Genomic DNA, 12,509 nt, shown 5'->3' on the forward strand with positions numbered 1-12,509 from the left:
AGGGCCCCGGGCCTTACCTATGTGACAATTGTACATCCAGATGCGGTGGCCGTCGTACCGGGTCCTGCACTTCATGATGTTGTTGGTGTAGTCAGACTCCGCCACCTCGTAGTTGGGATTGATGACAACCTGGGGGAGAGTCAGGTCAGAGGGGGTCCTGCCTCGGCCACCCTTCATCCTAGGCCTGGCTGCGATGCTGAGACCAGGCCTGCCTCCAGAGCCGGGCTGAGCTAACGGGACAGAGCACAGCATGGCCGGTGTTTTGTTCCCAGAGCAGAGGGAAGGGTGCAGGACTGGCCAGAGGCGAGGCCAGGGAGGCAGAGGGGAGACCTGGAGGAGACCTCCATGCACCTCACTCACTCACACACACACACACACACACACACACACACACACACACACACTCCTACCAAGAGTAAGCCTTCAGGTGTGGGCAAGGGATAGTTAGCGAGTTTGGGATGGACATGTATATACTTAAAATGCATAACCAACAAGGACCTACTGTACAGCACGGTGAGCTGTGCTCCATGGTATGTGGCAGCCTGGCTGGGAGGGGGGTTTGCGGGTGAATGGATACATGTATATGTGTGGTTGAATCTCTTCACTGTTCAGCTGAAACTATCACTACACTGTTTGCTAATTGGCTATACTCCAGTACAAGGAGGGCATGACAATCCACTCTAGTATTCTTGCCTGGAGAATCCCCGTGGTCACAGGAGACTGGCGGGCTACAATCCATGGGGTCGCAAAGAGTTGGACATGACCAAGCAACTAACCAACGCATAGCACATACCCTAATACAGAATAAAAAGTATTTAAAAAAAAAAGATTGTTAATCAATCTTTTGTCCGACTCTTTGTGACCCCATGGATTGAAGCCCACCAGGTTCCTCTGTCCATGGGATTCTCCAGGCAAAAATACTGGAGTAGGGAGCCATTTCCTTTTCCAGGGGATTTTCCCAACCCAGGCAGGCCTTCAAAAAGGGGTTACCCTCTCCTGGGTGCCAGAGAGGTTTGAGGTTAGTAGAGAAGCAGGAGCTGAGGCCTGAGGAGACCATGAAACAGCTGCTGAGAGAGCCAGAAGGGAGCGGGGAGCAGGACTTGCTGGGAGGGCATGGGGACCAGGACTGGACACTGTGGGGAGTCAGCAGAGGGCTGCCCCAGGCGCCGCAGATGACACTGTTCCTGGCAGCGCGACGTTAGGCACAGCCCTTCTGTTCTCTGGGTCCGGGTCTGCTCTAGGGGGTCCCCAAGCCCTTTCTCCTCACCAGGGCAGATTTCCCCCTTGTACTCCCTTCCTCTGCGTCATCCCAGGTAAGAGGGTGGCACTCAGGGGAGCAGGAGCAGGAGGGACAATTCTTTTGAGGGGGCTTCTGGGATTGGTCAGTCCTAAAGGAGATCAATCAGTCAGTCCAAAAGGAAATCAAACCAGTCAGTCCTAAAGGAGATCAACTCTGAATATTCATTGGAAGGACTGATGCTGAAGCTCCAATACTTTGGCCACCTGACTCAAAGGGCTGACTCATTAGAAAAGACCCTGAAGGCAGGGGGAGAAGGGGATGCCAGAGGATGAGATGGTTGAATGGCATCACCGAATCAATGGACATCAACTTGGGCAAACTCCAGGAGATAGTGAGGGACTGGGAGGCCTGGCATGCTACAGCTCTTTGGGTAGCAAATAGTTGGACACGACTTGGCAACTGAACAACAAAAACAACTGGGAGCAGACAGAAAAGGGATATTTAGTGGTGAGGAGCCCAGAGGAGGAAATAAAGGAATAGGAAAGTAAGGAGACAGAAGCTGAGCCTGGGGCTGTGGGTGAAAGTGCAGAGGACACAGATGAGGCTTTCTCCGAGGGTCCTGTCACATCTGGAAGACCCCAAGGAGGCAAGGGGGACAGGGCCGCCCATGGTCAATATGATGGGGGAGGGACAGCCTGCTCGTTAAGGTGCATTCTATAGGCTTGGGGCCCTCAGGACCTCTCCCTCCAGGGCTGAGAGTCAGACCATAAAGAAGGTTGAGGGCTGAAGAATTGATGCTTTGAACTGTGGTGCTGGAGAAGACTCTTGAGAGTCCCTTGGACAGCAAGGGGATAAAACCAGTCAGTCCTAAAGGAAATCAACCCTGAATATTCATTGGAAGGACTGATGCTGAAGCTGAAGCTCCAATACCTTGGCCGCCAGATGCAAAGAACCAACTCATTGGAAAAGTCCCTGATGCTGGGAAAGACTGAGGGCAGGAAAAAGGGATGACAGAGGATGAGATGGTTGGATGGCATCACCAACTCAATGGACATGAGTTTGAGCAAACTCTGGGAGATAGTGAAGGACAGGGAAGTCTGGTGTGCTGTAGTCCATGGGGTCACAAAGAGTTGGACATGACTTAGTGACTAAACAGTAACAACAGTGACCCTTTAGCAAGCTGGCTGGGCCTGCCAGAGATGCTATGGGAAACAGGTCAGTGGGGGTCTCCAGCCCTGAGTCCTAGCCGGTGCAGAGCATTCTGGGGGCTCTAGGTTATGTCCCATGGTGACTCTGTTTCTCTAGCTAAGGCTGGAAAATGTCCTGCTCTGGGGTGGCCTTACTTTGATCTGTTTTCTGCCTGACAACCTTAGTTGTGCCATGTACCAGCCCATGCATGGCTCATAGCCAAGGACAGACAAACCCCCTGCACCAAGACCCAGGCAGCCCTTTGCTCACAGATAGTCATGCCCCCAGCATGGGTCCCTGCAGGGTGACCATGAGGGCAGTGGGGACTATTAGGGCCCTTTTGACCCACTCAGGTGCAAGGGTGAGAGTGGAAATGAATGGTCTCCACAATTCCATCAGACTCATATGTGGGGTCCTCAGTCTCTTGGGGATCTGTGGGCAGTGGCTTTAGTTCCTTAGGCAGGAGACCTGCTGTGATTTACAACAGCCAACATGTGGAAGCAACCTGCCCATCAACAGATGAATGGGTAAAGATGTGATGTATATGTATGTAGACACACAATGGAATACTCAGCCAGAAAAAAAAAAAATGAATTTTTGCCATTTGCAATAACATGGATGGACTTGAGGGTATTATGCTTAGTGGAATAAGTCAGGGAAAGAAAAATACTGCATATTATCACGTATTTATGCAATCTAAAAAACACAACAAACCAGTGAATGTGACAAAAAAGAAGCAGACTCACAGATACAGAGCATAAGCTAGTGGTCACCAGTGGGGAGAGGGGAATGGGGAGAGGCCAGACTGGGGTACAGACCACTACGTATGAAATAAACTATAAGGGCACACTACTGCAAGCACAGAGAATTAAGCCAAAGTTTTCTGATAACTATAAATGGGGCATCATCTAGGAAAATTTTGAATTGCTGTGTTGGATACCTGAAACTAATACTGTAAATCAATTATACCTCGTTGGACACCTATGTTTAATAGGTCAAATCAGTTATATCGCAATTTTTAAAACCTTAAAAAACACACACAGAAAATAAATAAAGTGACAGTGGCAGCTTTGTGTTGAAAAACAAAAAGATCTGCTGTGGATCCAGGCAATGGTGGGAATTAGGGATCTAATAACCCTGGGAACCCTGCCTCTGAGCCTCTGTGCACTGGCCTCTTGGGCTGGAACACCAACCCCTCCTCAACCCAGCTTTCTCCTGTTTCTGCAGCATTTCTGGGGCCTGCACCTGGGTCCACATGGGAATGGAGAGGGCCAATACTCCCAGGCCAGGACTCTCGAAAGTCGAAAGCTCCACATCCATCCCAAGGGAAGATGACCTGGCCCTGCTGGCTGTGAAGTGTGGGTAATGATTATGCCCATCCCAGGGTCTGGCCCACCACTGATCTTCAGTGTACAAGTACATGCATGCTCAGTCATGTCCGTCTCTTTGTGACCTCCTAGACTGTAGCCCGCCAGGCTCCCCTGTCCATGGGATTCTCCAGGCAAGAATACTGGAGTAGGTTGCCATTTCCTACTCCAGGGGATCTTCCAACCCAGGGATTGAACCCACATCTCTTGTATCTCTTGCATTGGCAGGCAGATTCTTTACCACTGGGCCATCTGGGAAGACTTTAATGAGTCACAGTTATTAAAAAGACATTATCAAAATACATGACGCTACACATTCCCCTTGCAAAGGGATAGCAGACCTCAAACATAAACTGAAGTACGTGTACAGAGACATGGATATCCGATTCTTTAAATAAAGAGCACTCTGCTCTTCGCTTGGGCCTCTCCAAGTCTGCGGTTCTGGGCTTGTGGGTGGAAAAGTGCTTGGCTGTCTGATTACCAGTCTCTGAAACTGACCAGGGAAACTTTCAGAACCCCTCTGTGGTCACTTCCCTGCAGGTGTTGGTTCCTCCCAGGATTGTCTATAAGGTGGGGACCGTGGCCAGGCCCTGGGCTGGCTGAATGCCCTAGTCTAGGAAAGCTTTCAAGACAAAATGACACATTTCTGGTCACCCAAGGATCTAGCTTGAAAGCAAGATGGGTGGAGATGTGGGAAAAATAAGGTGAAGTGTCCGCAGGCAGGAGTGCGCCTGTGTGCCTGAAGGGGAGACGCTGGGGATATGGTGACCCTGGGTTCCCCCACCAGCCTGGGCCCTGGCTGGGGCCTGCAGCTATTTGCAGAAAGGTGGGAGGCCAATGCGTCTTAGTTCCTGTCTCAGGGTGGCCCTTCCCCTGGACAGAGTACGTAGAAGCCCTGGGAAGTCATTGCACAAATAGTCACTGGACAGGCTGCCTCTAGTACCTAACAATCTACCATTATAGGTTTATTTCTTTGCATTGAACACTGCCCCCTCTGCAGATCCTCTTCTATGAGGCAAACATTTCTGGGAGAGGCAAGTCACAGACATTTGTGAGTGAATGGCTCTTTGTGTGACTGCTTTTAGCCCTGGCGGCACAGGCCAAGAGAGCCTGAGGGAGGGCACTGGGAGAAGCCGGGGTGGAGGTGCAAGTAACGCTCCAGAGACAAGGAGTGTGGGCTGCCTTAGAGGCTGCACAGATTCCTAGCCTGAGCACCAATCTGGCCTGCAGATGCCCTTCGATTTGCAAGTACCAGGTCCAGGACTCTGTGCCCTTTAGACAGCCCAGCCTCCATGCCTGGGCACCATCAGCAGGAAGCTGCCTACCCATTTGCTCAGGCAGAGACCCCTCCTCCCATCAGCAGGGGGCCTGGAGCCCCTTACGCGGCTCACCTGGAACAGGTAGTCTCCAGGAGGCACGTCAGTGATGTCGACCCACTGGCAGTCAATGTCATGACGGTACATGTCCCAGCAGCCCATGGTGATGCCCTGCTCACCAAAGTTGGCGCACTCATAACTCTTCTGGATGTCTGCATGTGGAGACAGAGGGAAGCCAAGTCACCAGGCACCCACGGTTCCTCCACCGTGCTCCTCATGAAGGCCCTGCTAAGTGTGGGGGGGCATCCCCAGACCCCACCTTCAGCATCTCTCCCTTCTCCAGGCCCACAGCCTTGGCTGCCTCTGGGCTCGGCGGCCCATCCCTGCTCTGCTCTGCTTTTGGTAGAATCCTCCCTCAATTCCCTATCCACATCCCACTGCGTCCTCCTCCACGAAGCCTTCCTGGGCCACTCTGGCCCACCCTGGCCGTTCTGCAGCCTGGGAATGAAGCATGTGCTATTCTGGGTAAGTTATGGTGTTTATTGTTGAGCCCGATGCGGGGTCATCTGGTCTCCCCGAGGGCATCTGCTCTTGGATGTGGTCTCGGTCTGACCCATCTCTCTGACCTGTCCTGGGTCAGCCCCTTGTGTGGCACACAGTAGGTGCTCAAAACCCATCTGCTGGGTGATTTCATGACATGCCAAGGGCCACATCAACCACTAACAATTAGCACCCATTTACTGAGAGCCTGCCAAGTCTGGGCACTGCTCTAAACCCCAGCTACCCTGAGAAGAGTCACGTGTCTCCTCTTAAGAAAGCTCGGTCAGGCCAGGATGGCAGATGCGCCCACAGCGGTCACCATGCAGGTATGGAAGTGACTGGGGGTGTGGGTGGGGTGCTGCCTCTGCCTGGGGCAGTCAAGAGAGTCTGGGAACCTCAAAGTGGGGCTTTGAGCTTGAACTGGAAGGTGAGAACCTGTGGGGCTTGTGTATCTATGTTGGATACAGACAGAAAGTGTGGTAGCCAGAGTGGGAGGGGACTGCGTGTCAGGTTCAAGGGTTTGAGCCTTACAGGGGAGACCCACCAGTGGACCCACTGGATCCACCAGTGCCCGTCAGCATGATTCTGGGGACCCAGGTGCCTTTATAGCCAGGCCTTGCCCACCCCACCCCTCCAGCCCCAGATGGTAGTCATGAGGTCCCCAGTGAGGAAGGTCCTGTGGGGAGTCAGCAGGGTGACACTGAGTCCCTAGCCAGGCCTGAGATCCTGGCCAAATGACCACACGCAGCAGCATCTGAGTCCCTCAGAATCTCCCCAGCCCGCCCTGTCCCCCGAATACCTCCTTCACATTCTGTGTCCTCCAAGCAGAAGCTAGCTTTGTGGCCCTCTGCCACCTTGGTGCCATTGAGGTTCAGCAGGTCGTAGTGGGTGAACACCTCCATGCTGTGGTAGTGCCTGGGGGCGAGAGGGAGGTCTGGATGTCAGTTTCTAGAGGGATTGCCGCCTGCAAGCGATGGCCCAGCTGGCCATTCCCCTCCAGGGACATCTCGAGCAGAGCAGCGTGGTCCAAAGTGGTGGTGGAGGGAGAAAAGTGTGCAGTGGACAGGGCATTATGAGATGGGGGATGGGACAGAAGTCAGGAATCGTGGCGCTTCCATGGGCTCTGGAGGGGGACAACCCACTACCTTCGAGAGCCTCAGTTTTTTCATCTGCTAGATGGGAATAATAATGTAATGCATGGGGTGCTATGGGAATTAATCAGATAAACTGATGAACAGGGGCTCAGCATCAATAAGCTCAATAAATTAGGATATATTTAGTAAAAGGATGTAGCACCCTCCAGAGACCTAAAGTGGCTGTCACAGCTCATTTCTACTTGGGCACCTTCTTCAGATGAATACAAGTCACTCTTCGATGTCTTTAGAAAACGTTTAAAGTGGGAGTATGGTCGGGAGGGAGACAGAATGAAGAGGGGAAGAAGGGGTGGGAAGAGCAGGCGCTGATGAGCAGGGCACACACGTGTCCCAAACTAGGTGATAGAGGCAGAAACTCGTGCTCCTGGCATCAAGAACATTCTTTTTTAAAAAGAGGGGGGGAAAAGGGGCTTTGAGACCCCACAGGAGGGAGAGCGTGACTGGCACATCCTGTAGAAGGGAGCAGAGAGGGAAGAGAGATTGTGCACCCCCGTGGCTCTTGTCCCAGATGAACATTTACCTAACGGGGTCCCATTTCATCCCTCGGGAAGAATTGAGAACAGATGCAGGTTCTTGGAAAGGCCTGTGTTTGGTGCAGAATAACATGGGAAACATGGCTTCCGAGGGGCCTTCCTGAGGGGCTTGGTGCCAAGCCCATCCTGAGCTGCTACACATCTTATCACAAGTGGCTGCAAGTATTCACACTCGCTTGTCTGTCATTCCAGGAACATTTGGAAAATGGCGGAAGGCACAAGCTACCAAGGTTTGGGGAACAGAATCATGAGTTTTGTTTCCCTGTGACCTGAGTTCCCTCCGCAGGAAAGAGGGAATGATAGCATGACCCCCATCAGGGGTTCTGTAAAGATGAACTAGGAGATGGACTTCCCTGGTTGGGTCCAGAGGCTAAGATTCCACCTTCCAATGCAGTTCCCTGGTTAGGAAGCTAAGATCCCACAGGCCTAGCAGCCAAAAAACCAAAACGTAAAACAGAAGCAATATGATAACAAATTCAATAAAGACTTTAAAAAAATAAATAAAAGTAAACTATTAATGGGGGAGAAAAACATGGATTAGGAGAAGTCACAGAAATGCCTACCACGGGGCTTGAGACAGAGGAACACTCAGAACCTGTCCACCCTCTCCTTACCGCTACTACTCCCGTGAGGGATGGAGTCCTGCTTTATTACTATCAACACCGCTACCATTGCTATGATTGTGTGTATTAGTCACCCAGTCATGTCTGACTCTGTGACCCTATGGACTGTAGCCTGCCAGGCCTCTGTCCATGGGATTCTCCAGGCCAGAATACTGGAGAGGGCTTCCATTGCCTTCTCCAGGGGACCCATTGCTATGATTATTTCCTGGCCACAGCAGCTTCCTCACTGCCCCCCACCCCACCCCCAGCCTTAAATGTTTGCCCTCAGGCTCTCTTGGCTGGATGGGAACAGAAGAGGACAGAGAGGAGAGGAAAATTAAAAGGACAACTTTTCAGAGAGGAAATGAGAGGCTCTTTTCCCTTCTTCCTGCATTGGGCTGGTGCTATAAATAACGTCAGAAGTTCCTAACTTGGGCTTTTCCCAGGTCACTCGGGTTCCTGGGTAAAAGGATGCTGAGCCAGGGGCCCATGGGGAACAGTTACAAGGATGCATTCTGTGGCAGTTGAAGGAAAGACTTTGAGAGTCTATTTTGGCTTCTTGAAGGAGCAAGATGGGACACGAGGTCTGACTCACTGCCTAAAACATGTCTACCTCTTTCAGAGAGGGGTTTATGTTGCTATGTTTACTGGCTGGAAAGACTGAAGAGGAATAGGTTTATGTTCCGCTGTCTAAACAAAATGCAGACGGAGCCCACAGACAGACTCTTGTAAGGCTGACCTTCTCCTGCTGCCCCTGCTTCCTGCAGACTTGATTTAAGAGTCTTCCCCGACTCTTCGTTTTTTCCCCTGTGGACATGGGGAGGGAAGCAGCTGGCTGGAGATTCATGATGCTAGCTAGCTGTGGTCCAGGAGCCTCTGTGCTTTACTGCTGGGGCGTGTGTGGACATCACCTCCCAGGCCACCTCTCCTCCAGCGGGCTGGTTAGAGAGCCCAGGGGCACCCACCCTTCACCACCCACACTCGCACCCCAGGAGATTCAGATCGAGGCTGCTGGGAAGGAGGGAGGAAGCATCTGGTGATCCAGGGACATTTTCTCCTTTGAGGCTGAGTGTCCTGATCTTCAGAAGTCTAAGAGGTAGCCTGATCTATGGGATAAAGACAGGGAAATGTCAGTTTGGAAAGAGATTCAGGAAGTCTAGGCAGGAGAGAACACCAGACACTAGATCACTGGTGGCCGGTGGAGGTCGTTGTAACTTGGCAGAGAAGAAGGGTGATCTTCCACTGGGGAACTAGAGAGCGAGGTACACTAGGGCATGGCACCAGCAGAGGCACAGGGCTCTGGGTGGACACGTGGATGACAGGCAAAGCCAGTCCAGAACAAGAAGGGAGGCTGGGTATGTTCTTTGTCCCCTAGGTCATCTCGGGCCCAGATAAGACTTTCCATTTGAGCATCAGTGCATATTACAGAGATGCTTCACTCTTCTTCCTTTCTCACACCAGCCATGTGTCCCCCGGCGCCCATCCTGGCTGGCACTCAGTTGTGGATTGGAAGATGCTCCCATTACTATTTCAGAGAATGTGGGGGCGTGTTCCAACCTCAGGAGGTGCTGCCACAAAGGGCAGGAGCCCTTCTGCTCGCTCAGCCTTGCCCTTCCCCACCTGCTAGGCAGTCCTTGGGTGGAACAAAGCCCTCCTGGATGGGATGAAGGCCTCAATTCGGCTCACTGAGGCCGCACTGAATCTGCAGGGGGCTGCTCTGCACATGGTGGGGGCGGAATGAACGAAAGTCCCGCCTTTTGTAGCCGGGCCACCCGTGATCAGAGGGTCTGGCCCCTGTGTTGGATACCCATCCCCCTGCATCTCCAGCTCCCAGCTCCCCTCCAGGGCTTTCCTGAGGTAGGGGGCAAGGCAGGATGCTGCACCCTGGAACACAGCAGGGGCTGAGAACCAGGAGCGGCAAGGCTGCTCTGTGACATCATGTCCCAGGTGAGCAGTGTGGCCCATACCTGGGGCGCAAGAAGCAGGAAGGGAACCCCCATCAGTATCATCAGTCAAGGGCCATGATGATGAGAGAGAATGGCTCAGGGCACTTCCCTTTAGGCTGGCTCATGAGGAGGCTCTGAGAGGGCTCAGTCTCTGAGCTTCACCTTGTGTGTGAGTGCCCAGTTGCTAAGTTGTGTCCAACTCTTCGTGACCCTATGAACTGTAGCCTGCTAGGCTCCTCTGTCCATGGGCTCTCCAGGCAAGAACACTGGAGTGGACTGCCATTTCCTTCTTCAGGGGATCTTTCTGACCCAGGGATCAAGCCCACATCTCCTGCAGTTCCTGCACTGGCAGGTGGGTTCTTTACGGCTTTGCCACCCGGAAGCCCCTGTGGTATTTCATCTTAGCACTTTCAAAGACTATACCTGTGTTCCTCATCATAGCATCAGCTAAATTGGGAGTGACCATTTTGCAGATTCAGGCTAACTTGAGCCAGGGTTCTCAACTTTGACTTCACAGACGGGCTTTAGCATCTGTAAATCTGCTGAAACAGGGTGTAAAATCCAGAAATAATTTCTTTGAGTGGAGGATGGGTCAGCTCTCATCATGCTCCCAAAGGGACCCAACAGAGAAATTCAGGGCCAGGAGTCCTGTTGAAGGTCCTCCCATAGGGCCTGGAGAAGCTCCCCTGGAGCTCTGGAGGCCAGGGGTGGGGAGTTTCTTACACTCCCTGGGGTCTTGTGGTCAGAGGTTCTCAGCCATAGTCCAGGAGGGCAAGGCTGAAGGGACATATGCTTAGCCAGTATGATCTTTCCCACCCATTCCTTCCAAACCATTGATTGCAACATCTGTAAACAAAGAAAGGAAATAGACCACAGGAAAAGCAGGGTTTGGGGCGGGGAGGTCAGGGTGGCTTGGAGCTCCAGATCAGAAGAAACAGTTCCATGAGGTCGCCATGTGTATTCTTAGAGAAGAAACCATTCCTTGGAGATCAAGCCTATGTCAAAGGGAGCGCCCTACCGTGTGGTGTCTGGGTGGAGCACCATATATGGGGCGGAGACGCAATTACCTTCTACTTATGGATCCAAAAGGGCAGCACTTCCACCATGTATTCTCGGAAGGAAATCAGGCACCCATACGTCAGGGCTTTAATTTTACTCTCTAACTCCCTCCCTGCAGAAGACCTCCATGCTTCTATATAAAGACCCAAACTTCTTTGGCTAAAGAGGGCTTTCAGGACATACCAAGAGTAATTGCAGTTGACCTTTGAACAACGCAGAGGTTAGGGGCACTGACCTCCACACAGTTGAAACTCCAAGAACTGTTATCTCAGCCTCAGAAACAAAGGAGCTCAGAAATGACTCATCCGAGGGCAGGAAACTGAAACTGCTTGGATAGAATCGGGACACTGCAGCCCTAATTCTTTTGATTCCATGTATTGTGATCTCTAATCGAACACAAACTTTTCCCCACACTGAGTTAATTTAAAAGCTATAAAATGAAAATGTGTAGAGGTACTACGTTAATTGGAAAAGAAAAATCCAAGTACAAAGGGACCCAGGCATTTCAAATCTGTGTTGTTCAAGGGTCAACTACATAAAGGAATATCAGCACCCCCGAGTTCTATCATAGTCCTTTTTTTTTTTTTGATATGGACCATTTTTGACCAGATTATTAAATCTGTTACAATAATGCTTCTCTTTTATGTTTTGGTTTTCTGGCCATAAGGCATGTAAGGTCTTAGCTCCCTGACCAGGGATTGAACCTGCAACCCCCTGCATTGGAAGGTGAAGTCTTCACCACTGGGCCACCAGGAAGTTCAAATTGTTCTTTCTTTTGAAATGGATTGAACAACTCTATCCCTAAACAGTTTCAAATGTGACTAGGCCATAAATTACATGAAAAAGCAGCCCTACAGATTTGTGATGAAGACTAGGGGAAAGACAGGAAAGGGTTAGTCGCTTAGTCATGTCTGATTCTTTGCAACCCCATGGACTGTAACCCACCAGGCTCCTCTGTGCATGGGACTCTCCAGACAAGAATACTGGAGTAGGTGGCCACTCCAGTCTCCAGGCGATCTTCCCGACCCAGGATAGAACCCAGGTCTCCTGCATCACAGGCTGATTTTTTTACTGTCTGAGCTGCCAGGGAAGCCCTTCTGAAGATTGGGGGAGGAACCAGGAAGGGCACATACTGGGAGTCAGGCAGGCCCCAGTCAGGACCCTCATTCCCCAACTTCATCCTGGACAAGTCATGTGAATGCAGAGCCACGGTTTCCTGATTCAGAAAAAGGAGGGTACCCTGCCTGGTACCTTTTTCTACCAACTTTAGTTCTTGTGTCCCTAATAATGATCATCACACTTCAGAGCTGGAAGAACACCTAGAGGTCAGCCAGACTGGGGCCTCTCAGACTGATGGCACACAGTCCTTTGGGTACCTGTTAACATGCAGATTCTTAAGCAATTGTCAGTCTCCCATGGGCCCTGGATTTGACACTGACTGCAGATGCCGCCAGCCCTCTCGGGGACCTGATGCAAAACTCTTGTAGGGCTGGGATTTTGAGCACGGGGACCGTGCCCTCCCGCCGGGCCCAAGTCTGTGGTCCTTCGGGGAAGGGGTGAGAAG

The 12,509-nt window shown here is 51.7% G+C and overlaps 1 protein-coding gene across 1 annotated transcript in view; it reads right to left on the reverse strand.

The window, feature by feature from the left end:
* The window catches only part of LOXL2 (lysyl oxidase like 2), a 117,245-nt gene that overhangs the window by 2,173 nt on the left and 102,563 nt on the right, over positions 1 to 12,509 (reverse strand). Inside the window, exons 11-13 of the mRNA XM_068973883.1 lie at positions 6,451 to 6,566; positions 5,187 to 5,323; positions 18 to 129 (exon numbers count right to left, since the gene is read on the reverse strand). Of these exons, the coding sequence (XP_068829984.1) occupies positions 18 to 129; positions 5,187 to 5,323; positions 6,451 to 6,566 (365 nt within the window). The remainder of the gene's footprint in view (positions 1 to 17; positions 130 to 5,186; positions 5,324 to 6,450; positions 6,567 to 12,509) is intronic.

The sequence above is a fragment of the Capricornis sumatraensis genome, chromosome 6, assembly GCF_032405125.1.
Source record: "Capricornis sumatraensis isolate serow.1 chromosome 6, serow.2, whole genome shotgun sequence".
NCBI classification, from domain to species: domain Eukaryota; kingdom Metazoa; phylum Chordata; class Mammalia; order Artiodactyla; family Bovidae; genus Capricornis; species Capricornis sumatraensis.